At 41.2% G+C, this 27,871-nt stretch overlaps 1 protein-coding gene across 2 annotated transcripts in view; it reads left to right on the top strand.

The window, feature by feature from the left end:
- TSPAN2 (tetraspanin 2) overlaps positions 1 to 27,871 on the top strand; it is a 230,301-nt gene that overhangs the window by 151,056 nt on the left and 51,374 nt on the right. For both annotated transcript variants that reach the window (XM_056558258.1, XM_056558257.1), the window contains exons 3-4: positions 20,877 to 20,974; positions 25,340 to 25,414. In XM_056558258.1, coding sequence (XP_056414233.1) covers positions 20,877 to 20,974; positions 25,340 to 25,414 — 173 coding nt within the window. The remainder of the gene's footprint in view (positions 1 to 20,876; positions 20,975 to 25,339; positions 25,415 to 27,871) is intronic.

Raw genomic sequence — 27,871 nt, 5'->3', positions numbered from 1 at the left:
CTTCATGTGCTTGCCAGAGGTAGCCGGACTTCCATTAGGTACCTAGATGAGATCCTCATACCCCTTGTGAGACCATATGCTGGTACAGTTGGCCCTGGGTTCCTCCTAATGCAAAACAATGCTAGACCTCATGTGGCTGGCGTGTGTTAGCAGTTCCTGCAAGAGGAAGGCATTGATTCTATGGACTGGTCCACCCGTTCCCCAGACCTGAATCCGATTGAGCATCATGTCTCGTTTCATCCAGCAATGTCACGTTGCACCACAGACTGTCCAGGAGTCGGCAGATGCTTTAGTCCAGGTCTGGGAGGACATCCCTCAGGAGACCATCCGCCACCTCATCAGGAGCATGCCCAAGCTTGGTATTGAGGTCATATGTGCACGAGGAGGCCACACACACTACTGAGCCTCATTTTGACTTGTTTTAAGGACATTACATCAAAGTTGGATCAGCCTGTAGTGTGGTTTTCCACTTAGATTTTGAGTGTGACTCCATATCCAGACCTCCATGGGTTGATAAATTAGATTTCCATTGATAATTTTTGTGTGATTTTGTTGTCAGCACATTCAACCATGTAAAGACGAAAGTATTTCATACGATTAGTTAATTCATTCAGATCTAGGATGCGTTATCTTAGTGTTCCCTTTATTTTTTTGAGCGTTCTCAGTCTGAACGGGCTTTGGTAAGAGAGGCATTGCAAGAGAGTTAGAAAACTGAGAGATATCTGCTGTACGGAGTAAATTGTGCTGCTGTGCGGAGTGAATATCTGCTGTGCGGAGTGAATTGTGAAGCTGGAGTGATTTGTGTGAGTACTTAAAGTTGCACATAAGGGATCACTTCTAGAATCTAAACAGCCTTTCCACCTTTTTTTTTTTTTTTTTTTCTCTCCAGTCTACCTCTAGGGGGAGGGGTAGATTAGTCACACACAGGTGCTTAAATCTTAGTTTGGGACTTAGCATGCTCAGTCTGAGCGGGCTTTGGTAAGAGAGACATTGCAAGAGAATTAGAAAACTAAGAGTTTGAAACCAGGAGTTTGAGATCGCTGTGAGTGTCACTTTACTTACACTGTAGAGACTTTAACTCACAAGGTCTACAGAGAATTCATCTTCAATATTTACTGTCTGTTGTTGGCTGTTAATCTGTGAAATCCCCATAACTAGATGCCACCATGTTGGAAAATGCAGTCCGGTGTACATCCTGTTCAATGTATGCAATCCATGAACAGCAGTTTGAGGGTGCATATTGTTGTGCCGGATGTGTGTGAGTTGTTCATTTGGAAGCCCAGATCCTGGATCTAGAGAGGCAACCGGCAACACTGAGATGCATTGACAACCTGGAGAGGAGTCTCCTGCTCACTGAGGAAGCACTCTCTGGGGTAGAGGTGGGGAAGGATAGTGGGACGGAGGTGCAGGACAGTCAGGCAGCTAGCTGGGTTACAGTTAGAAAACGGGGTAGAGGGAAAAGTGTCAGGGAGGCTAGTCCTGATCTGGCACACCCCAACAAGTTTGCATGGTTTCAGAACTACCAGTACTGCAGCAAGACTCTGCCTCTGACCGCCAGGGGGTGTCTGCTCCAGTAAGGAGGGAGGGAGGAGTGCAGTACAGGCCAGACAGGTACTGGTAGTGGGGGACTCAATTATTAGGGGGACAGACAGGGCGATCTGTCACAAAAACCGGAATCGCCGAACAGTGTGTTGTCTTCCTGGCACTCGAGTTCGGCACATCGCAGATCAGGTTGACAGGTTGCTGGGTGGGGCTGGAGAGGACCCTGCAGTCATGGTACATATTGGCACTAATGATAAAGTAATAGGTAGGTGGATTGTCCTTAAAAATGTTTTCATGGACTTAGGCCGCAAGCTTAAGACAAGGACATCCAAGGTAATATTTTCTGAAATATTACCTGTACCATGAGCAACAGCAGAGAGGCAGCGGAAGATTAGGGAGGTAAACAAGTGGCTCAGAATCTGGTATAGGAAGGAGGGGTTTGGGTTCATGGAGAACTGGGCCGACTTCGCTGTCGGTTACCGGCTCTACCATGGGACGGGCTGCACCTCAATGGGGAGGGTGCAGCTGTGCTTGGGGAGAAGATGGCTATAAGGGTGGAGGAGTGTTTAAACTAGGGATTGGGGGGAGGGAACATACACCATAAAGGAGGAAGATAGTGTAGATAGAGAGGTGGGACTTATTAATGTACCTGAGGGTGGAGCAAAGGGAGGGGTTAGAATAGTTAATAGGGATAGGCTTCAAAGAAAGAAAAAACTTATTCCATTGAATTGCATGTTGACAAATGCCAGAAGTCTGTCCAATAAAACAGATGAACTGGAGTGGTTGATGTCTGAGGAGAATTATGACATAGTAGATATAACAGAGACTTGGTTGGATGATAGCTGTGACTGGGCGGTCAACATACAGTGTTATAGTCTATTCAGGAAGGATCGGACAAAACGGAAAGGGGGAGGAGTCTGTCTTTATGTAAAGTCCAGTCTGAAGGCCGCACTGCCGGAGGATATACGGGAGGGAAATGATAATGTGGAGTCATTATGGGTAGAAATTTATGAAGATAAAAATAAAAAAAAATCTGATAGGGGTTTACTATAAGCCACCAAACATAATGGAAGAGGCAGAAGATCAATTACTGAGGCAAATAAACATTGTAGCAAATCAGAATGAGGTGATAATAATGGGGGACTTTAACTATCCTGATATACACTGGGAAACTGAGTCTTGTGAATCTCATAAAGGAAACAGGTTTCTGACTATAGCTAAAGACAATTATCTGTCCCAAATGGTGCAGGGCCCTACCAGAGGGGGTGCTCTTCTACACTTAATATTAACCAACAGACCTGACAGAGTAACTAATGTGCAGGTGGAAGGACACCTAGGAAATAGTGATCATAATATAATACATTATAACTTGTTCTTCAATAAGGGAATCTCTCAAGGGGCCACAAAAACAATGAACTTTAGGAAGGCAAAGTTCGATCAACTCAGAGAAGCCCTTAACAATATAAAATGGGATAATTTCCTCAAAAACAAGAATACGTACACTAAATGGGAGACTTTTAAAAATATCTTTAACTCTCACTGTAAAATGTATATACCTTATGGGAATAAAAGGGTCAGAAATAAAAGAAAACCAATATGGATGTATAAAAAGGTTAAGGGGGCAATAAATGACAAAAATAAAGCATTTAAACTACTAAAATAGGACGGCAGTGAAGAAACATTGAAAAAACTATAGACAAAAATGTAAAATATGTGAAAAAACAGATAAAAGCCGCAAAAATAGAGACACAAAGACTCATTGCCAAAGAGAGTAAAACTAACCCCAAAATGTTCTTTAACTATATAAATAGCAAAAAAAGTAAAAAATGAAAGTGTAGTCCCTTTAGAAAACGATAAAGAAGAAATTATAAACGGGGATCAGGAAAAAGCAAATATATTAAACAAATTCTTCTCCACTGTGTTCACCGAGGAAAATGAAATGCCAGGTGAAATACAGTGTGATAAGGTAAACTCCCCAGTACAGATCACCTGTCTAACCCGGGAAGAAGTACAGTGCCGCCTACAAACAATCAAAATAGACAAATCACCAGGTCCAGATGGCATTCAACCCCGTGTTCTAAAGGAATTAAGTAATGTAATGGACAGACCCCTATGTTTAATATTCAGGGACTCTATAGTAACAGGGACTGTTCCCCTGGATTGGCGCATGGCAAATGTGGTGCCAATATTTAAAAAAGGTGACCCAGGGAATAATAGCCCTGTTAGTTTAACCTGTTGTATGTAAATAGTTTGAGGGTTTTCTAAGAGATGCTATTTTGGAATATTTTGATAAAAAATAAATGTATGACTCAGTATCAGCATGGCTTTATGAGGGATTGGTCCTGTTAAACTAACCTGATCAGCTTTTATGGGGAGGTGAGCTCCAGACTGGACCAGGGGGAATCCCTGGATGTCGCATATCTGGATTTTTCCAAAGCATTTGATACGGTGCCACTTAAACAATTGGTGCATAAAATGAGAAGGATGGGGCTGGGGGAGAATGTGTGTAAGTGGGTAAGTCACTGGCTCAGTGATAGGAAACAGAGGGTGGTTATTAATGCTACTTATTTTGATTGGGTGACTGTTACTAGTGGGGTACCACAGGGGTCAGTCTTGGGTCCTGTCCTATTTAATATATTCATTAATGACCTTGTAGAGGGGTTCAATAGTAAAGTAGCAATCTTTTCAGATTATACTAAAGTCTGTAAAGCGGTAAACACAATAGAGAACATTGCACTGTTACAAATGGATCTGGATAGGTTGGAGGTTTTGGTTGGGAAGCAGCAGATGAGGTTCAACACTGATAAATGTAAGGTAATGCACATGGGGAGGTAAAATCTGGGCTGGGATTATGTATTAAATGGGAGCATACTTGGACGACTGACGTGAAAAAGGACTTGAGTCTTAGTTAACAGTAAATTTAGCTGTAGTGACCAGTGTCGAGCAGCTGCTGCCAAGACAAATAAAATCATGGGGTGCATCAATAGGGGCATAGATGCCCATGACAAGGAAATAATTCTACCAGTGTACAAATCACTAGTCAGACCACACATGGAATACTGTGTACAGTACTGGGCTCCAGTGTACAAGAAATATATAGTGGGCTGGAGAGGATTCAAAGAAGGGCAACCAGGGTAATACAGGGAATGGGAGGACTACAGTACCCAGAAAGATTATCAGAATTGGGGTTATTTAGTTTAGAAAAAAGAAGACTTAGGGGAGACCTAATAACTATGTATAAATATATCAGGGGACAGTACAGATATCTCTCCCATGATTCATACTCTGTATCTATAACAAGGGAGCATCCTCTACGTCTAGAGGAAAGAAGGTTTCTACACCAGCACAGACGAGGGTTCTTTACTGTAAGAGCAGTGAGACTCTGGAATTCTCTCCCAGAGGAGGTGGTCATGGGGAACTCGGTAAAATAATTTAAAAGGGGTCAGGATGCATTTTTGGAGAATTTTAACATCGCTGGTTATGTATACTAGATTTATAGGGACAGAAGGTTGATCCAGGGATTTATTCTGACTGCCATATTTGGAGTCAGGAAGGAATTTTTACCCCTAGTATTAGGTTTTTTTCCCTTCCTCTGGATCAACTCAGTAGGGACTCATTAGGGTTATAGGTTGAACTTAGGGTTATAGGTTTCAACCTAATAAACTATAAAGAGGTTTATCTTAATCTAGCATACTTTTTTTTTATGCCTATTGTGAAAAAAAACTAGGTTTATCTAGGTTTATTTATAGTCTCCATTAAATCCATATGTGCTGATGGGGATGCTGGACAACCTCCTAAAATGTATTTCCCAGGTCACTGTTATTATTTAAAGGAAAAAAGGAGGAGAAAAAGCACAACAGGGCACTCCCTGTGTAGTATTTCTTAGAAAATGGATGGTGCAGATACCCGCCACAAACACCCAAGGTGACGTACTGACCTTGAGTTGATGTACACAGAGGTGGGTGGGGCCCCTGTGATATGGTAGGGGGTAAAGAAAATGAGGTTGCGACAGTCACAAGCCCGCCCGCAGGAATCCCGGCCAGGACTACTCAAAATTGTTATTGTTGACCTGAGGAAGGCGCGAGTGTGCGCCGAAATGCGTTGTCCTGTTGTACTTTTGACTTCTTTTTCTAATAAAAGTTAGTCCTGCGTAAGTGCTGGCTCATATCTCTGTTTCATTTGACTCCCGTCGAAACACAGCAGCGCTCTCAAAAACCCCATCTTTTTGAACTCTCTACATTGCCTTTGTTATTATTTAAGCACTTGCTCCAAAGGTTCTAAATAGGTTTGAGTTCAGGAGGATGGAGGCCACACCATGACTTTCTCTCCTTTTATCCCCATAGCAGCCATTGATGCAGAGGTATTCTTTGCAGCATGAGATGGCGCATTGTCATGCATGAAGATGATTTTATTACAGAAAGCATAGTTCTTCCTTCTGTACCAGGGAAGAAAGTGGTCAGTCAGAAACTCCACATACTTTGCAAAGGTCATCTCTACACCTTCGGGGACTCTAAAGGAGCCAACCAGCTCTCTTTCCTTGATTCCGGCCTAAAACATGACTCCACCACCACCTTGTTGACATCGCAGCCTTGTTGGAACAGGGTGGCCGTCCACCAGCCATCCACTACTCCATCCATCTGGACCATCCAGGGTTGCACGGCACTCATCAGTAAACAGGACTGTTCGAAAATTAGTCTTCATGTATTTTTCTGCCTAATGCAGCCGTTTCTGCTTGTGAGCATTGGTTAGTGGTGGCTAAATAGAAGTTTTATGCACACTTGCAAGACTCTGGAGGACTCTACACCTTGATGTCTGTGGAACTCCAGAGGCACCAGCAGCTTCAAATATGTGTTTGCTGCTATGTAATGGTATTTTAGCAGCTGCTCTCTTGACCCAATGCATGGATCTGGCAGAAATCTTCCTCAATGTGCCTTTATCTGCACTAACCCGTCTGTGCATTGAAACAGCCACAAATCTCTTAATGGTGCGATGACCACACAACTTTTTGTGAAATATCTAATGTTTTCATACCTCGTCCAAAGCACTAAACTATTTCACTCTTTTCGGCAGCCGATATTGCTTGAAAATGGTGGTGGAACACCCACCCACCTTTAGCAGTTCTTCCTTAAATTGGGCTCACCTGGCAGTCTAATAATCACAGGTGTCCGAGATTGTTTTCAGTGATCAAAAGAGCCCTGAGACACAATGCCATCCATGAGTTACACTGAAAAACAAAATATTTAATCTGTGTGACACTTAAATAGAATTTGCATAATAATTTGGAACAGGGTATAGAAGCCCCTAAAATAGTTGACTAAAGGTTATCACAGACTTGCTGTACTATTAGATGATGGAGCAAAGAATTATTATTGGGCCTGAAAAAAATGGACCTCTGGCTTTTTCCTTTATTCCAAAACCTAGATGTGTGCAACATAGTGTCACAATGTACTAACCCTAAACTATATGGAAAGTACTATACTAACCGGATACTAGTATTGAAGTGTAGCATTTGGTAAAACAGTTATTTGACTGCTAATATCTTGTTTTTTGCCCTTAGCCATACAAGATAAATGAGCATCATCATTTGGGAAACCCTTCAAGCAGTGGAAAAAACTTTGTTGCGCATTCCAGATTCTAAATGTTTTGGAACAAGTCAAAATAGTTTGTAAGGAGCTTAAAAGTATCTCTGTATACTGAAATAATGGGTCATAGAAATATTGGTATATGAACTGTAGACTTGATTTTCCACCTGTCAATCAGTCCTTTAACCATTCCATTGACCATCACAGCCCTTCAGGCTGTACAGTGTTGTGCTATAACTACCTCTGTTGGCAGTGTAATAACTTATCAGGTGGAGAGAACAATAAAGATAATAAAAAAAAAAAAAGAATTATGCCTGCAATCCTAATAACTACCTTATCTAGACATGGGCATATTTATATCTTTGTTTTCCTGCTAACAGACTCAATTTAACCCCTTAAGGATATTGGGCGTAAAAGTATGTCCTAATGCCCTTGTACCTTGCACACCAAGACGTATATTTATGTCTTGTACATAAAGGGAGAGGATGAGCTGTACTCTCTTCATTCACGGTGGGACCCGGCTGCTATCAGCAGCCTGGGACCTGCCAGTAATGAGGGTCGTTCTGAAGCCTGCCATTAGCCTTTAAGATGCCATCATCAGTACTGAATAATATGGCTTGTATGGCTCATCAGACCACCTGTGGCACGACCACGGGGATTCATTGAGTCAAGATGATGGCTGGAGGTCTCCTCACCTTCCTCTTGTCACTTCTCTAGTTTGCATTCTGGCTTTCTGGCAGACCAGAGAAGTAGATCGCTGATTATGCTGACCATTGCTATGCAGTGCTCTCTGCTGACATCACGAGCCAGTGCTCTCTGCTGACATCTTAAGAACTGTCCAGAATAGGAGAAAATCCCCATAGCAAACATATGCTGCTCTGGGCAGTTCCTAAAATGGTCAGAGATGTCAGCAGAGAGCACTGTGCTCATGATGTCAGCAGAGAGCACTGTGTTCCAAAAAGAAAATAATTTCCTCTGTAGTATTTAGCAGCTAATAAGTACTGGAAGGATTAAGATTTTTTAATAGAAGTCATTTACAAATCTGTTTAACTTTCTGCCACCAGTTGATTTAAAAAAAAAAGTTTTCCACTGGAGTAACCCTTTAAGGACTACTACCTCGAGAGTCGGATCTTCGTTCATGAAAATCTGCAATCAGTACGTAACAGAAATTGACATGCTGTGGATCTAAAGTTATGCAGCATCTGCATCCCATATAGACACTTTTATATGGCTGCACAGCTCTAAGGTACCAATTTTAATAAATCTCCCTTAACCCCTTAAGGACTGAGGGCGTACCCATACGCCCCCGTTTTAGAGTCCTTAAAGGTGTACTCCAGTGGAAAACTTTTTTTTTTTTTATCAACTGGTGCCAGAAAGTTAAACAGATTTGTAAATTTCTTCTATTAAAAAATCTTAATCATTCCAGTACTAATTAGCTGCTGAATACTACAGAGGAAATTCCTTTCTTTTTGGAACACAGAGCTCTCTGCTGACATCACAAGCACAGTGCTCTCTGCTGACATCTCTGTCCATTTTAAGAACTGTCCAGAGTAGGAGAAAATCCCCATAGCAAACATATGCTGCTCCCCTTTATGGGTACGCCCGTGGGAATTCTGGTCCCTGCCGCTGGCTGGTCAGGGACCGGACCGGGATGCCTGCTGAAATCATTCAGCAGGCATCCCGGCACATCGCCCAGGGGGGTCCTGAGACCCCCCATGTCGGCGATCGCCGCAAATCGCCGGTCAATTCAGACCGGCGATATGCAGCAATTCCGGGTCATACGGGTCTCCAGTGACCCGGAAAATAAGGGGGATCTGCTGTATCTAAAACACCTATGATCCCTCTAAAGGGATAGGAGTGAGGTGGCAGGGGTGCCACCCCTCTTGCTATTGGTCGGCCAGTAGCGACCGATCCGTAGCAGATCGGGGGTGGGGGGGTTAAAGTGCGGTTCCCCCGTTCTGCCCACCCACAGTAGTCCGGGCAGAACAGGGAAACTGTCCTATGACTGGCACAGGAGGTCACTTACCATCGGTGGCTGCGGCTATCAGCGGCGGCAGCAGGTGGCGATGACGTGCGGCTGGCTCCCTGGTGCGGCGTGCTGCGGACTACAGAAGCCAGTGAGTTGCCTAGCAACATCTGGAGGGCTACAGTTTGGAGACCACTATACAGTGGTCTCTAAACTGTAGCCCTCCAGATGTTGCAAAACTATAACTCCCAGCATGCCCAGACAGCTGTTTGCTGTTTTTGCATGCTGGGATTTGTAGTTTTGCAACAGCTGGAGGGCTACAGTTAGGAGATCACTGTGCAGTGGTCTCTAAACTGTGGCCCTCTAAATCTTGCAAAACTACAACTCCTAGTATGCACGAACAGAAAACGGCTGTCTCGCCATGCTTGGAGTTGTAGTTGTGTACCTCCAGCTGTTGTATTACTACATCTCCCAGCATGCTCTTTGGCGATCAGTACATGCTGGGAGTTGTAGTTTTGCAACAGCTGGAGGTACACTGGTTGGAAAATTCGGAGTTAGGTAACAGAACCTAACTGAAGGTTTTCCAACAAGTGTGCCTCCAGCTGTTGCAAAAGTACAACTCCCAGCATGCAGGGTCTGTCAGTGCATGCTGTGAGTTATAGTTTTGCAACAGCTGGAGGTTTGGTACATTCAGAAGGGCGGGTTTACAGTGAGTTTCCAGCTTTAAGTTTGAGCTGCAGCAAATTTTCCGCCACAACTCAAACTCCTAGCGGGAAACTCACCGTAAACCCCCACCTTAGTGTAGTGTAGTGTTTTTAGAGTACATTCACAAACACAAAATAAAGGGTAGAACACTACATATACACCCCCTGACACGGTCCCCACTCCACCCCCAATAAAAATGAAAAACGTATCGTACGGCAGTGTTTTGTACTGAGCCTCCAGCTGTTGCAAAACAACAACTCCGAGAATTTCCAGACAGCCACTGACTGTCCAGGCATGCTGGGAGTTTAGCAACAGCTGGAGGCACCCTGTTTGGGAATTACTGGCGTAGAATACCCCTATGTCCACCCCTATGCAATCCCTAATTTAGTCCTCAAATGAACATGGCACTCTCTCACTTCGGAGCCCTGTCGTATTTCAAGGAAACAGTTTAGGGTCACATATGGGGTATTTCCGTATTCGGGAGCAATTGAGTTACACATTTTGGGGGGCTTTTTCTCCTTTTACCTCTTATGAAAAGGAAAAGTTGGGGTCAACATCAGCCTGTTAGTGTAAAAAAAACAAAAAAAAAAAACATTTTTACACTAACATGCTGGTGTTACTGCATACTTTTTATTTTCACAAGAAATAAAAGGAAAAAAAGGCCCCCAAAATTTGAAAGACAATTTCAATACCCCATATGTGGGCGTAAAATGCTCTGCGGGCGCACAACAAGGCTCAGGAGTGAGAGCGCACAGTGTACATTTGAGGCCTAAATTGGTGATTTGCACAGGGGTGGCTGAAATTTTTTAACTAAAATGCTGGTGTTACCCTAAATTTTTTATTTTCACAAGGAAAAATAGGAAAAAAAAGACCCCCAAAATTTGTAACCCCATTTCTTCGCAGTACATTGAAAATAAGAACATACCCCAAATGTGGATGTAAAGTGTGGGCGAACTACAATGCTCAGAAGAGAAGGAGTGCCATTGGGCTTTTGGAGAGAAAATTTGTCCAGAATTGAAGGCCATGTGTGTTTACAAAGCCCCCATGGTGACTCCATTTTGGAAACTACACCCCTCAAGGATTGTAATAAGGGGTGCAGTAAGCATTTACGCCCCGCAGGTGTCTGACAGATTTTTGGAACAGAGGTCCGTGAAAATGAAAAATGTAATTTTTAATTTGCTCAGCCCACTGTTCCAAAGATATGTCAAACGTAAGTGGGGTGTAAATGCTCACTGCACCCCTTAATAAATTCTGTGAGGGGTGTAGTTTCCAAAATGGGGTCACTTGGGAGGGGTGGTTCACTGTTCTGGCACCACGGGGGGCTTTGTAAATGCTCATGGCCCCCGACTTCCATTCCAAACAAATTCTCTCTCAAAAGCCCAATGGCGCTCCTTCTCTTCTGAACATTGTAGTGCGTCAGCAGAGCACTTGATGTCCACATATGGGGTATTTTCATACTCAGATGAAATGGGCTTACAAATTTTGGGGGGGGTTTTCTCCTATTACCGCTTGTAAAAATGTAAAATTTGGGGGGAAAAATGCATTTTTGTGATATCTTTTTTCTTTTTTTCATTTACACATCCGACTTTAACGAAAAGTTGTCAAACATCTGTAGGGTGTTAAGGCTCACTGTACTCCTTGTTACATTCCTCGAAGTGTGTAGTTTCCAAAATAGTATGCCATGTGTTTTTTTTTTTTTGCTGCTCTGTTACCATAGGGGCTTCCTAAATGCAAGATGCCCCCCAAAAACCATTTCAGCTAAATTTGCTTTCCAAAAGCCAAATGTGGCTCCTTCTCTTCTGAGCATTGTAGTTTGTCAGCAGAGCATTTTACGTCCTAACATGAGGCATTTCCATACTCAGAAGAGATGGGGTTACAAATTTGGGGGGGCATTTTCCCCAATTACCCCTTGTAAAAATATGAAATTTTGGGGGGAAAACAGCATTTTAGTGAATTTTTAAAAAATCATTTACACATCCAACTTTAACGAAAAGTCGTCAAACACCTGTGGGGTGTTAAGGCTCACTGTACCCCTTGTTACGTGGCTTGAGGGGTGTAGTTTCCAAAATAGCATGCCATATGTGCCACAGAGCACTTTACATCCATATATGAGGTATTTCCTTACTTGAGAGAAATGGGGTTACAAATTTTGGGGGGATTTACCTCCTTTTACTCCTTCTAAAAAAAAAAAAAAATGGCTCTACAAGAACATGCAAGTGTAAAAAAATGAACATTTTGAATTTTCTCCTTCACTTTGCTGCTATTCCTGTGAAACACCTAAAGGGTTAACAAACTTTTTGAATACTTTGAGGGGTGCAGTTTTTATAATGGGGTCATTTCTGGGGTATTTCTTACATGAAAGCCCCTCAAATTCACTTCAAACTTAACCGGTCCCTGAAAAATTCAGATTTTGAAATTTTCATGAAAAATTGGATAATTGCTGCTATACTTTGGAGCCCTCTCATGTCTTCCAAAAGTAATAACATGTCAACTTTATGAAGCAAACATAAAGTGGACATATTGTATTTGTGAATCAATATATAATTTATTTGGAATATCCATTTTCCTTACAAGCTGAGAGTTTCAGAGTTAGAAAAATGCAACATTTTCAAAATTTTCATGAAATTTGGGGATTTTTCACCAAGAAAGGATGCAAGTAACAACGAAAATATACCACTATCATAAAGTAGAATATGTCACGAAAAAACTATCTCGGAATCAGAATAAACGGTAAAAGCATCCCAGAGTTATTAATGCATAAAGTGACAGTGGTCAGAGGTGTAAAAAAGGGCTCAGTCCTTAAGATAAAAAAGGGCTCAGTCCTTAAGGTGTTAATTGACTTTAACCCCTTAACGACCACGGATGTATATTTACGTCCTGTGGCCGGCTCCCGATCTGTGAAGCATGCTCAGAAGCTGAGAACACTTCGTATATGCGGGGTCCCGGTTGCTATCAGCAACAAGACCCGCTGCTAATACCAGGCATCGCCGATCGGGCTGATGTCCAATATTAACCCTTTAGACGCTTGAGCAATCACTGATCAATGCATTCCTATGGCAATGCATTGAACAGTGTAATAGATCAGTGCATGCAGTTTTATAGCCACTAGAGAGGGCTATAACACCACATAAAAAAAGTTATTTGACCCCTTCCCAAATAAAAACCAGAATCACCCCCCTTTTCCCATTTAAAAAAAGTGTGTAAATAAAAATTAAAACATACGTATGTGATATTGCTGCGTGCGTAAATGTCCAAACCATAAAAATATATTGTTAATTAAACCGCACGGTCAATGTTGTATGCGCAAAAAAATTCCAAAGTCCAAAATTGCGTATTTTTGGTCCATTTTTATACCATAAAAAAATTAATAAAAAGCAACCCAAAAGTCCGATCAAAACAATAATGGTACCAATAAAAACTTCAGATCATGGTGCAAAAAATGAGCTCTCATACCGCCCTGTTCATGGAAAAATAAAAATAAGTTATAGGGGTCAGAAGATGACAATTTTAAACGTATACATTTTCATACATGTAGTTATGATTTTTTTCCAGAAGTACGACAAAATCAAACCTATATAAGTAGGGTATCATTTTAATTGTAAGGACCTACATAAAAGAGATAAGGTGTAATTTTTACCGAAAAATGTACTGCGTAGAAACGGAAGCCCCCAAAAGTTACAAAATGGCGTTTTTTCTTCAATTTTGTCGCACAATGATTTTTTTCCCTGTTTTGCCGTAGATTTTTGGGTAAAATGACTGATGTCATTACAAAGTAGAATTGGTGGCGCAAAAAAAAAAAACATCATATGAATTTTTAGGTGCAAAATTGAAAGGGTTATGATTTTTAAAATGTAAGGAGTAAAAAACTGAAGTGCAAAAACTGAAAAACGCTTGGTCCTTAAGGGGTTAAAGGAGTACTCCGGTAGAAAACTTTTTATTTTTTATTTTTTATGAACTGGTGCCAGAACAGATTTGTAAATTACTTCTATTTAAAAATCTTAATCCTTCCTGTACTTATTAGCAGCTGTAAGCTGTGAATTTTTTTGTCTTGTCCACAGTGCTTTCTGCTGACACCTCTGTCCGTGTCAGGAACTTTCCAGAGCAGGAGAGGTTTGCTATCGGGATTTTCTCCTGCTCTGGATAGTTCCTGATACAGGCATCAGGTGTCAGCAGAGAGCACTGTGGACAAGACAAAAAAGAATTTCAAAACTAAAAGAATTTCCTCTGTAGCATAGAGCTGCTAATAAGTACTGGAAGGACAAATCTATTTTAATAGAAGTAATTTACAAATCTGTTTAACTTTCTGGCACCAGTTGATTAAAAAAAAATTCCCAGTGGAATACCCCTTTAAAGGGATATTTCCACAGGAGTACCCCTTTAACTCACTGCTGGTTTCACTAAAAGAAATTTTACATTTTGTTGGGTGAAGGGAGATGTGACAGTTGATACTGCAGACACTGACTGCATCTGTGAATAAATATATCACCACCAATAGCAAATATGCTATCTACTTCAGACACATACTGGCAGGACGTAGGTGTGAGCTCTGGGACATCCCCTAGGACAGATTACACTTCTAATCGGGTGTGCAGAAACACTACACATACAGCTGTCCTTCACATAAATGTCATGAAGCAATATAGTTTTGAATTATGTACAGATTTCTGGATGTCTCCCAACCATGACTTGGCCTTTGGCACAGTACTTTTTAGTAATATTAGATTCTATATTTGGTTTCTAAAAACTTTTATTCTGAATTTCAATATAATTACGACTTTTAATCTTCATTTACATAATAAAGCAGGAAGAATTTATTGAAGAAGGCTATTATCAGGGGTAATTTAACTTAAATAGAAGTAAATGTACGTCCCGGTGCATTAAGTACCAGGACACCAGGACATACATTTATGTCCTATTTTGTTAAGGGGTTAAGAAGACCATGCTGCACTTAAGTTTTTCACTAGAGGGCTTTTTTTTATTTATTTTTATTTTTTTTATATCCTGCACACAGAGGAAATTATTTTCTTTTTGGAACACAGTGTTCTCTGCTGACATCATGACCACAGTGCTCTCTGCTGACATCTCTGTCCATTTTAGGAACTGTCCAGAGCAGCATATGTTTTCTATGGGGATTTTCTCCTACTCTGGACAGTTCATAAAATGTACAGAGGTGTCAGCAGAGAGCACTGTGGTCATGATGTCAGAAGAGAGCTCTCTGTTCCAAAAAGAAAAGAATTTCCTCTGTAGTATTCAGCAGCTAATAAGTACTGGAAGGATTAAGATTTTTTTTTTAATAGAAGTAATTTACAAATCTGTTTAACTTTCTGGCACCAGTTGATAAAAAGAAAAAAATGTTCCACCGGAGTACCCCTTTAACTGAACAGCTTGAAATGTGCATTGTTTTACATTGGATAGGGAATAAGGTGTAGTATTTTCAGAACGTGTCCATTTTTTTCATTATGCTATAGTGTACAGGATAAAAAAAAAAAAAAAAAACTCCAGTGAAAGACTTAAGTGCAGCATTGTTTTCTTAACCCCTTAACAAGTTAGGATGTAAGTGTACGTTCTGGTGTCCTGGTTCTTAATGCACCAGGATGTACATTTACTTCTATACCTGGCACAAGCATAGGAGCAGTACAATAATAGAAAAGTATCTAAACAGGGGCATCATTTTAATCATATTAAAGGGGTATTCCAGGATTATTTTTTTTTGACTATTCTACAGGGGCTGTAAAGTTAGTGTAGTTCATAATATAGTGTCTGTACCTGTGTGTTCCGGTTTTCTCACAATTCTTCTGTGATTTTCACCCCAATATTTATTTTTAACAGCACACAAAATGACTATTGTCTCAGATTTTTCCCAGGTTGCAATGTGGCCAAGACCTGACTCACTAGTCAGCTGATGACAGGGAGCCTGTCTGCTTCAATGGGTGGAGCGGTCGCTTGGTGGGAGAGAGATCAATCTGCAACTAATGCAACAGCTGTAGGCACCCTGATTGAAAACCACAGGTCTTTTGAATGGAGGAATTGAGGGAGGAAAATGGAATTATGGGATTTGTAGTTCACAAGTTTACAAAAAGCTAACCATAGTGTTATGGTAATCTCACAAAAGTTTTCAATTTCTCCACACAATTAATGTTCTTTTTTGTTTTGCCATACATTTTATGGTAAAATGAGTGATGTCATTACAATGTGCAATTGGTCGCACCAAAAACAAGCCCACATATGGGTCGGTGGAAAGAAAAATAAAAGTGATTTTTAGAAGGCGAGGAGGAAAAAACTAAAATGCAAAAATAAAATTGTCTGTGTCCTAAAGGAGTACTCAGTGGGAAACAATGTTTTTAAATCAATTGGTTCCAAATCAATTGTAAATTTACAAATTTGTTTAACTTTCTGGCACCAGTTGATTTGAAAAAATAGTTTTCCACCGGAGTACTCCTTTAACCCCTTAAGGACTCAGCCCATTTTGGCCTTAAGGACTCAGACAATTTAATTTTTACGTTTTCATTTTTTCCTCCTCGCCTTCTAAAAATCATAACTCTTTTATATTTTCATCCACAGACTAGTATGAGGGCTTGTTTTTTGCGCGACCAGTTGTTCTTTGTAATGACATCACTCATTATATCATAAAATGTATGGCGCAACCAAAAAACACTATTTTTGTGGGGCAATTAAAACGAAAAACGCAATTTTGCTAATTTTGGAAGGTTTTGTTTTCACGCCGTACAATTTATGGTAAAAATGACATGTGTTCTTTATTCTGAGGGTCAATACGATTAAAATGATACCCATTATTATATACTTTTATATTATTGTTGCGCTTAAAAAAAATCACAAACTTTTTAACCAAATTAGTACGTTTATAATCCCTTTTATTTTGATGACCTCTAACTTTTTTATTTTTCCGTATAAGTGGCGGTATGGGGGCTCATTTTTTGCGCCATGATCTGTACTTTTTTTTGATACCACATTTGCATATAAAAAACTTTTAATACATTTTTTATAATTTTTTTTTTTAATAAAATGTATTAAAAAAGTAGGAATTTGGGACATTTTTAATTTTTTTTCGTTCACGCCGTTCACCGTACGGGATCATTAACATTTTATTTTAATAGTTCGGACATTTACGCACGCGGCGATACCAAATATGTCTATAAAAAATGTTTTTTACGCTTTTTGGGGGTAAAATAGGAAAAAACGGACGTTTTACTTTTTTATTGGGGGAGGGGATTTTTCACTTTTTTTTTACTTTTACTTTTACATTTTTTTACATTTTTTTTTACACTTGAATAGTCCCCATAGGGGACTATTCATAGCAATACCATGATTGCTAATACTGATCTGTACTATGTATAGGACATAGAACAGATCAGTATTATCGGTCATCTCCTGCTCTGGTCTGCTCGATCACAGACCAGAGCAGGAGACGCCGGGAGCCGCACGGAGGAAGGAGAGGGGACCTCTGTGCGGCGTTATGAATGATCGGATCCCCGCAGTAGCGCTGCAGGCGATCCGATCGTTCATTTAAATCGCGAACTGCCGCAGATGCCGGGATCTGTATTGATCCCGGCACCTGAGGGGTTAATGGTGGACGCCCGCGAGATCGCGGCCGTCGGCCATTGCCGGCGGGTCCCTGGCTGCGATCAGCAGCCGGGATCAGCCGCGCATGACACGGGCATCGCTCCGATGCCCGCGGTTATGCTTAGGACGTAAATGTACGTCCTGGTGTGTTAAGTACCACCTCACCAAGACGTACATTTACGTCCTGCGTCCTTAAGGGGTTAAAGAGTATCTGTCACATCCAATAAAAAAAATATACATTTTACTCAGTACCTAATCCTGACCATGTACATCTAGTCTTTATGCTTTGATCACCTATATTTATTATAAAAATCCTTTTTTTTAAATTAGCGCAAAGTATTAGAAATCCTCTCAGGGAAGGGGGCATGTCCTTCCCTTGTGGTGGTGGGAGGTGATTGGGGTGTCTGCTCATGCAGCCTTGTCCATGAGTCATCTCTTGTCCATGACTCATGGACAAGCTGATGCTGCTGAAGGACTGGTTAGTGTCCCAGTATTTTCAGGAGCTGTTTTCTGTTACAAAGTTTTTGGAACTGACAGTGCCCATTTAAGGCCAAAATGGTCTGTGTCCTTAAAGGGGTTGCAGTTGAATTCAATATAATTTACTTGGGGAAAAAATTACTTTTCAGGGTGTTTTTGGAGCCATAAAGTAGGTTATTGGGCAGTATAAGAAAATGGGGGGCTTGGGCTGCAACCAACATAGTGTCATCAGCTATTTCTTAAATTTTCTTAAGACAAAAAATTTGACCACAATACCATGAGGGTTATTGTCAGATAAGAAACGTAAAAAAATCTATTTCTCTCACAGACAATAGGGGTAAATGCTACTGGACTTTATCATATAATGCTACAGTAATGTTTATCATACAAAGAAGACCGATACGTGTTCAAACAATGGATCATTTTTAGCAGTTGTTAACAGTTACAAAATAATGGGGTTTTAAATAAACTACACAATTGTTAATTGTTAAAGTGTACCTGTTGTTCCAAAAGAATTTTAAAACCATGCATGGTTTTGTTACCTTAACCCTTCAAAGTGATGACAAGATGATTTTAGTGCCTTTGCTGCTGTTAAAGGGTACCTTTCATCAAAAAAACTTTTGATATATTATAGATTAATGTATGCAGAATAACTTTCCAATAGCATGTTATTAAAAAATATGCTTCTTTCTATTTAATTTTCCACTTTGAAAAAGTGACCACTACCAGTCCTTTTTTTAAATAGATTTCAGGCTCATGCTGGAGTCCTAAATCTCAGACTGTATCCGGAACACACACAAACTCACCACTGCTCACTGCCAGGGAGCAATGTTGCGCTTGTCTGTGTCCCGGAGGCAGTCTGAGATTTAGGACTCCAGCATGAGTCTGAAATCTATAAAAAAGGACTGGTAGGGAGACCCCTAGTGGTCATTTTTTCAAAGTGGAAAATTAAATAGAAAGAAGCATATTTTTGAATAACATGCTATTGGAAAGTTATTCTGATACATTAATCTATAATATATCAAAAGTACCCTTTAAGCCCCTCAGTGTCCCCTCCATTTCTCATTCTCTCCTTTTGCTTTTCAGAAAAGGGGCACAATTGGGCTGGGTTAACACAGTAGATGTTCTGCTCAAAATTCTTCTTTTGAATTCTGTGCGGAATTTCAGGTGCATTGAATTTTGTATTGACTTCAATGGGGATTCCGCTTTGTCGTGCAGACTGTGCAATTTCTTCACAGCAAACTATATTTGTAGGGCAACATTTTAAAAGGAAATAGAAATACGCAATTTTGTGGAGCAATCATTTTTTGGGAGTTTACCATACAGTAAAACTGAAATACTGGCCCTGATTTATCAAACTGTGTGAGAAAAAAAATGGAGTGGTTTTCCCCCAGCAACCAATCACAGCTCAGGTTTCACATTACCAGAGCTCCTTAGCTTAGCTGTGATTGGTTGCTGTGAAAAAACCTTTTTTGTCTCTGACACAGTTTGATAAATCTTTAAACTATCTTTATTTTGAGAGTCAAAATTGGATAATTTGTTTCGTTCTACGAAATTAAAACTTGAAAAGAAACAAAAAAAAATGTGCATCATCATGTTCTAACCTCTATAAAAAAAATTCCTTCGTGAGGACACTGATCTGTAGGTTTTATCAGTTTTTTTTTTCATTTATGTTGTTGACTTTGCAGGATCAGGAATGTAATAATATAATAGTTCGGACAATTCCACAAGTGGCGATACCAAAAACATTTGTTATGCCCCAAGTGTTTGACTCACAGTTTAAGGCTACGTTCACACTGTCGCTGGGCCGTGCCACAAATGGCCGTTAAGACCCTCTTTTTTTGCCTTGAACAGCCGTTAGTGTGTCAGAGCCCAATGGGAGGCATAACGGGCACAGAGGATCCCATTCACTTGAATAGGATTCTCTGACGTCAGTTACTGCAGCTGTTATTCCGCCGGAAGATAGCGGGCGAAAGATGTTGAAAACAGAATTTAAAAATAATATATATTTATAGTTTATCATTGATGTTCTCTATAAATTATCATTTATCACACTATCGAAGCAAATACCAGTAGGTCCCATTAGCTAAATTTGGGAATGTAGTTAAACAGTTGTCAACAGGTGTAATTCCCCAACGAATGTGGACCCGCTGTGTCTTTTACTGGTTTGGCTTTGAGCTAAACTTGAGAGTGGTATCTACGTATCTCCCTGGTTTTCACCCTTCATCCCGCTTCAGATGCAGAAGCTGGTCTTTGCTGCAGGGAAATACCAGGTTGCTGCAACAAGAGTGGTACCGGTAAAGTGGCAGCTGGCCAAGCAGGCCAGAACATCCTTAATGCAGAGGACCTGATAATACAGGCGGGTGGGGCTGACTAAGGGTGGGTGGAGTGGCACAGCAGCAGAGTCTGTAGAGACTAGAAAGGCTAGTTGAAGCTTGGAACAGCAGAGCTGAGTAGCACAGGTGCAGATGGTGTTTAGCTCAATAGCAGGTAGAGACGTAGTACAGCAGACCGAAGTTTGTACCAAGAGAGTCAGGAAAGTACCAGGGGTCTGGCAAAAGACAATGTCACAAAACAGGCAGAGGTCAGGAAACACGGGATACAGCAGAACAGCACAATCAGCAAAACCTTTACAATGAAGAACCACTTTGTAGCTCAAGAAGGTGAGGGTTAAGTGCCCTTAAATAGGAGATGGCAGTCAGGGATTGGGGGGGAATAGATTCAGAGGAGCGCACGAACCCTTAAATAGGCCTTGTGCGGCCCCTGCTAGATGCCCCAGACACTGTTGCTGGATGAGACAGTGCAGTGAGAAGCGAGCTGTTCGGCCAAAGTAGGCAGCAGCATGTGGTACACGCTGGTGGCTGCCAACCATCAGCATTACAACAGGCTTTCTGAGTTCCAGAATTACAGAGATATTATGTGGATTTTAGGGAACACTTACTCTTGGATGTTGTTATATTGTTAATATGCTGTATTTGCTGTTGATTATAATTTCACTTTATTTTATTTCATTTCTGCTTTAGGTCTTTATGTGCTGATAGGAGCTGGGGCTCTGATGATGCTTATTGGCTTCTTTGGTTGTTGTGGAGCAGCTCGTGAATCTCAGTGTTTGCTTGGAGCGGTAAGATAATAAATTTGATAGCTCAGCAATGTGATTTCCATATCTGTTACCACATATTATATATTTAGTCTGCTATCAATAGTGTCACATATTTACAAAATCTAATTTAAAATGTGTGAAATTCGGTGTTTGCAAGCTAGTGCATTTAAATGAGTAATCCTGTATGAAAAAACTGACAGTTGAGACCCCCCCCCCCCCACGATCTCCCGCCTGGCGCCCCGGCTCGCTGCATGAATGAAGGGTGTCGACCACGCCCCCTCAATGCATCTCTATGGAAAAGCCAGAGATACACAAACGCTGTATCTCTGGCTCTCTGAGACTAGAGCTGCAGCCCTGCATAGTATGCGGGTGCTGCACGGAGATCGTGAGGGGTCCCAGCAGCGGGCCCCCGCAATCAGACATCTTATCCCTTGGATAGGGGATAAGATGTCTTATGCCGGAATACCCCTTTAATCTTCGTTTGTATGCTTTCATGTGTCTTTTTTTTCTTTTTGGCCTCTCTGCTATAAAGCTAAGATTTATGGAGTGCAGAAGTGATGGCTGACATTCTGGAAGTTTCTCCCATCTGCACAAAGTATCTTCAGGAAATGGGCCAGAGTTACCATTAGGTTCTTGATCACCTCCCCGACCAAGCCCCTTCTCCCATGACTACTATGTTAAGTGAGGCAGCTAGTTCTAGAAGGAGTCCTGGTTGTTCCAATTTGTTCCACTGTACTCTTGGAAACTTTGAATACAGCAGAAAGTGCTGTGCCTTAAAGGGGTTATCCAGCCAAAGAGAAGCACCCGCATTCTATGCGGGGCTGCGTCTCCAGTCTCGGAATACTCTTAGTTTCCAGGACTGGAAAAGTGACGTAAAGCCACGCCCCACCAATGATGTGTATAGGGGAAGGGGCGTGTCAGCCACCACAGACATAGATGGAGGGGGCGTGATGTCATTAGGGGGCATGGCGTTACATCATGTCCCCAATCCTGGGTGGGGGGTCCCACCAATAAGACATCTCATCCCCTATCCTTTGGATAGTGGATAAGATGTCTTTGGCCGGATAACCCCTATAATACAAACTTGTCTCTGAGCTCTACAAGCAGTTCTTTCCCACTTATGGCTTAGCTTTTTCTCTGCATTGTTAGCTGAGAGACCTAAAGACAGGGATGTGTCCTTTCAAATCATGTCCAGTCCACTTAATTTATCACAGGTGGATTCTAGTCAAGGAGCAGAAACATCTCAAAGATGGTCAAAAGAAATTTAGGACCCACGGCTAAATTTTAAGTGTCATTGCAAAGGGTCTAAGTACTTATGTTTATGCAGCATTTTAGTTTTTCTTTTTAAGTACATTAGCAAGATTTTCTAAAATTCTTTCTTCACATTCTCCTTATTGGGTAGTGAGTGTAGGTTGATTTTTTATTTTTATTTTAGCACAAAGCCTCCACATAACAAAATATGGAAAAGTGAAAAGGGCTGAAGACTTTTCAAATGCATTTATGCTTTGGAGAAAACACAAATGGGCTTGTATTCAATAACTTCAGCATAAATATAATTTATTAACATTGATGGCCTTTCTTTAGGATGTCATTGCTGTCATCAGATCGGTACTTTCAAGTGCATAAATGTATCCTCAAATACTGATGTGCCTTGTACTACAGCTTAGGCTTATTCACTATACTAATAATTATTTTATTCATTACCAGTATTGTAACACTAAAGCATAGACCCTGAACATTCTTGAAAAAGGCCATGCAGTACTTACTGATACAGGTGAAAGCACCAGATACAGATAGACCACAATGCTATGAGGGAGGTCACACATGGTAATATACTGACGAACAACAACTCACAACATCAATGAGGGGTGGAGATGCTAAGTATAGTAAATGTACGGTGTCCATATTAGGACATCATCAGGCGTCAGACAAACCTCCCTCAGCCGTCAGACAAACCTCTGTCTTACCTCAGACAAACCTCCCTCAGCTCTCAGACAAACCTCCCTCAGCCCTCAGCTCTCAGCCAAACCTCCGTCATGCCTCAGACAAACCTCTGTCATGCCTCAGACAAACCTCTGTCACGCCTCAGACAAACCTCCCTCAGCCCTCAGCTCTCAGCCAAACCTCCGTCATGCCTCAGCCAAACCTCCGTCATGACTCAGGCAAACCTCCGTTATGCCTCAGACAAACCTCCGTCACGCCTCAGACAAACCTCCCTCAGCTCTCAGACAAACCTCCGTCATGCCTCAGACAAACCTCCGTCACACCTCAGACAAACTTCCCTCAGCTCTCAGCCAAACCCCTGTCACACCTCAGACAAACCGCCCTCAGCCCTCAGCTCTCAGGCAATCCTCCGTCATGCCTCAGACGTCAGCCGAACAGCCATTGATGTAAAGTTTTCCTCGATTCGTAGAAAACTGGGAGTGCATGCGCAGCACAAGTAGGCAGCGTCAGGAGCGTAGCCCTGCACATGCGCAGTTGTCCATACTGCTCAGAGCGCATGCTCTGTTTTCCTTTGCTACGCAGTTAGCGTAGGGAGGCTGCAAAACTTTAAAGGCTGTCCGGCTGACGTGTGAGGCATGACGGAGGTTTGGCTGAGAGCTGAGGGAGGTTTGTCTGTGGTGTGACGGAGATTTGTCTGATGGCTGAGGGAGGTTTGTGTCGACACCTGATGATGTCCTATTATGGACACCGTATAAATGTGCACAAATAAGGCTTCTAAAATGTTTCTGCAAAGGTTTCTACAGTTATGTGTAGAGTACCGTGTTAGATTACAGATTATTGAGTACACCAATATTTTTAGAATCGGTAGGCCAACTAGCTTCTTAGTGCACCCCACAAAAAATTGGCACCACATTCGTTGACAGCATCACAATGCTAGGCTGTATCCTGTAATAAGAGAATGGTGCACTACTGTATGACTAGCACCTTATAGCTGGCTTATCTGTGTGCATTTAGGCTACTTAGCATCTACCTCTTTCATAAATGTAGACGTGTGAGTGGATTTTCAGCAGTATTCTATCTTGTGCAACCTCCCACCAAGCATTTTGGACTCACTGCTTTCTGCAGTGAACTGGTGTCTTGACCCTGTATTATGTAGTATGACCCTTTTCAGGGCCACTTTCACAAGTGCATAATATAGACATGCTTAAAGGGGTATTCCAGGCAAAACCTTTTTTTATATATATCATCTGGCTCCGGAAAGTTAAACAGATTTGTAAATTACTTCTATTAAAAAAAATCTTAATCCTTCCAATAGTTATTAGCTTCTGAAGTTTTCTGTCTAACTGCTCAATGATGATGTCATGTCCCGGGAGCTGTGCATGATGGGAGAATATCCCCATAGGAACTGCACAGCTGGACGTGAGTCATCAGAGAGCAGTTAGACAGAAAAGAACAACCCAACTTCAGAAGCTAATAACTATTGGAAGGATTAAGATTTTTTAATAGAAGTAATTTACAAATCTGTTTAACTTTCCAGAGCCAGTTGATACATAAAAAAAAAGTTTTGGCCTGGAATACCCCTTTAAGTCTGTACTGCCCGACTGCAGGTACTGTGAATCAATATAAGGGTAGTGTCACACATTGTGGGAGATTTGAACGTGGGCCCCTATGTCACAATCCCGTTGGAGTGCTGGCCCCGTCTCCAAACCTCACTGCACACATAGGACTGCCATGGGTAGCCCTGTGTCTCTGCTCATAGGAGAATATGCAACGTATTTCCCGCTGCACAGCGGATTTTGCACAGCGCAAAATACGCTACGTATACATAACGTGTGACCCTACCCTATTGCTTTCAGTTCAGGTCCTTAGACCCACAAGGTATGGAACTGACTTGCGCTTCTAATGAAGGCATATATTGTCTATATTAAACACGTGTGAAAGCAGCCATATTGTATGTGAACTTGAATTCCTTTGCAGTAAAAAGTGAGGGTGATGCACTGAATATAAATTCTTTCTTGTTTTAGGGTCTATTCACACGTACAGTATTCTGCGCAGATTTCAAGATTTGTTCAGTCATTCAGTTTACATTGAAATCTGCAGCAGAGAATCCTGCTCTTCAGATCTGCGCAGAATACTGTACGTCTAAATAGACCATTAAAGATACTATAAACTGCTGCTTGTATCCTGGCATTAGCCAGCACCCCGCACTGCAATTGTTTAATTTCCGATCACTTTCGGAGTGACTTTGTGTATGAAATTTCATAGTAAATGTGGGTTAACCATTCGTATACCAAGCAAAGACCTGCATTTACATAGAGACTGCTTCATATTCATGGTATAAGATGTAATATCTAGACAACTGAGTAAGTTGTAAGGAAATAGGTGAAGTAGATAACCTGTATATTTGTATTGTTGGTAATGATTCTGTTCTCTCCACTCTAGTTCTTTGTTTGCTTACTGGTAATTTTTGCTGCGGAAATCACCGCTGGAGTCATTGCATTTTTGGGTAAACAAGAGGTAAAATTTATATATATTTTTTTTATTATGTTACATGTACTGAAATGATGGCAGAAAGTACTATCTGCCTTCCATCAACATGGCAGCTATAAGTTACAGAGGGCACTTTCATTTAGGAAGCCTGAGGGTCCGTTTACACAGGTGGGTTACTTGCAAGTTTCCCACTGCCGAATTTCTGCAGCGGAAAATCCACCTCAGACCCTGTTAAGGGTCCATTTAACACGCAGCGTGAAACTTGCAGGTACCCCGCCCATGTGAATATACCCTAAAACTGGGTTTACACATACAGTAGTAATTGGTCAGGGTTTGGTCATTATTTTAGTTACCGGTAATAATATTTAGCTCAAACAAGGAGTGGGATGGACACAGAAAAAAAAGCTTGTACTTTTTGGATCAACTCCTGGTTTTGGCTAAAAAATACTGACCAAAATGAGGATCAAATACTGTGTACTTAATCTGCTGCAAATTTAATGAATATAAATAATTAGCTAAAATCCCCTAAGGGTAGGGTCACATGTTCCGTATTTTGCTGCATATTTTGCTACCCATTGATTTCAGTGGGTGGGAAAATACTTAGCAAAACCTCGCATATGTGTCTCTACCCTAAGGGCTCGTTCACATGAGCAGATTTCGTGGGGCTCTCCATGGTCTGTCTGCATCAGATTTTTAGCAGCAGATACTCCAGCGGAATTTCCACTGTTTAAAATCTGCTGCGGACAGCCATGAAGAGCCCGCCACTTTCAAACTCGCAAACTCACAACTCACAGCATAGTTATTGGTACTGGGGGATAGGAGCTGTGTGTCCACGGATATGGAGTGAAAATAAAACTCCACAGAATAGTAAATTAAAAGTGAAATTTATCCATAAAGGCCTACCAAGTATACCCTATATCCATACATTACTTTAACAGGAGCCATCTTGTGTGCTGCTTGTTCACTCCTTCATTTGAAAGTTGCTGAAGCCGCTAGCTATAGGCTTAGTACCACCACTGAGGTTAAGCTCTGTTAGCTGCCATATTTAATAAGCTGATACTGCAGTATTGTAGTTACATGCATGATTGAATGAATATATGCCCTGCTGGGAAATGTAGTGCCGACCTGTTGCTTTTTATGTGTATATATTTATATATATAGTGGGAAATGTATGCTGGGAAATGTAGTGTCGACCTGTTGCTTTTTTATGTATATAAGAAATTTGCTCTGGGATCGTCCTTGACAGTTCTTTATGCAAGTCTGGCTCTCGCCAGCTTTATTAGGGTGGGTTCACACCACGTTTTTGCAATACAGTTTTTTTTTTTTTTATAAAAAAACGGATTCCTCAAAACCTGACTAAACTGTATCAAAACGTGTGTACAAAGTTTTATCTGTATACGGTTGAAAACCCTATACGGTTTGAAAAGTGATGTCCGGTTGCATCCGTTTTTTAAGAAAAAAAACGCATACGTTTTGAACTTTTCACTCCATTACGAATAAAATTTCACTTGTTTGATTGAAATTCCAAGAAAAAAAACTGTGCAAAGTCAAAAACCGTATGGTAAAAACTGGATGGAACTGTACACACATACAGTTCTGTACGGTTTCTATTGACTCCCATGTAAAAAAACAACTTATAAGGGTCAATACGGTTTTTCACCTGGACCAAAAACTGTGGTAGGCCACGGTTTTCTGTCCAGAAAAAGTAAAAAACCGTGTGGTGTGAAAAACGGAGACAACCATATGCAATATGGTGCATACGGTTTTGAATGGAAAGTCTATGGGCACGGTTTTCTGTACAGTTGCATACGTTTAAAAAAAAAAAAAAAACTTATCCAAAAACTGCATAGAAAATCGTGGTGTGAACCCACCCTTAGGTTGCAGGATAAATAAAAACATAGCACAGGAACAAACAAAATCCTTGACCGTCCAGTCACTAACTACACATTAAACACTTCCCTCTCTATCCACTGGTGAGCTAGTCTCCACCAGCTCAAAACACAAGTTCCCTGCAAACTTTACTCACTGTCCACACACAGCGTTTGCAGCCTCCTGCTGTTTGTGCTAAGACTCCTTGTCTGTCCACTTCACTGTTGGGGGGGGGGGGGGGTCACTCACAGTGCCTGGCTATGTGCTCCAAACAAGGACCCCTGCCTCCCCCCACAGCCACCTTGCTGTCTTCTGGGGAGAGCCCAGACTATTATGTTTCCTTTCCTTATATGTAGACTTCCCACACTTCTGCTGGCCTCATTAATTAGGCACCTGATGTGCATCTCTGCTAGCTCACCTAGGATAAAGGACTGGGAAAAACACCCTTTCATTGCCCTCAAACCTGCCTCAATGCCAAAATATTATATATATATATATATATATATATATATATATATATACACACACACACACACACACACACATACAAAATGTAATAATTATATATATAATGACTAGCTATTATTTCAATGCATTTGCAACTGCCTAACATTT

Source organism: Hyla sarda, chromosome 2 (genome assembly GCF_029499605.1).
Source record: "Hyla sarda isolate aHylSar1 chromosome 2, aHylSar1.hap1, whole genome shotgun sequence".
Taxonomy (NCBI): domain Eukaryota; kingdom Metazoa; phylum Chordata; class Amphibia; order Anura; family Hylidae; genus Hyla; species Hyla sarda.
The sequence above is the reverse complement of the archived record's forward strand: the minus strand, read 5'-3'. Positions and strand labels throughout refer to the sequence as shown.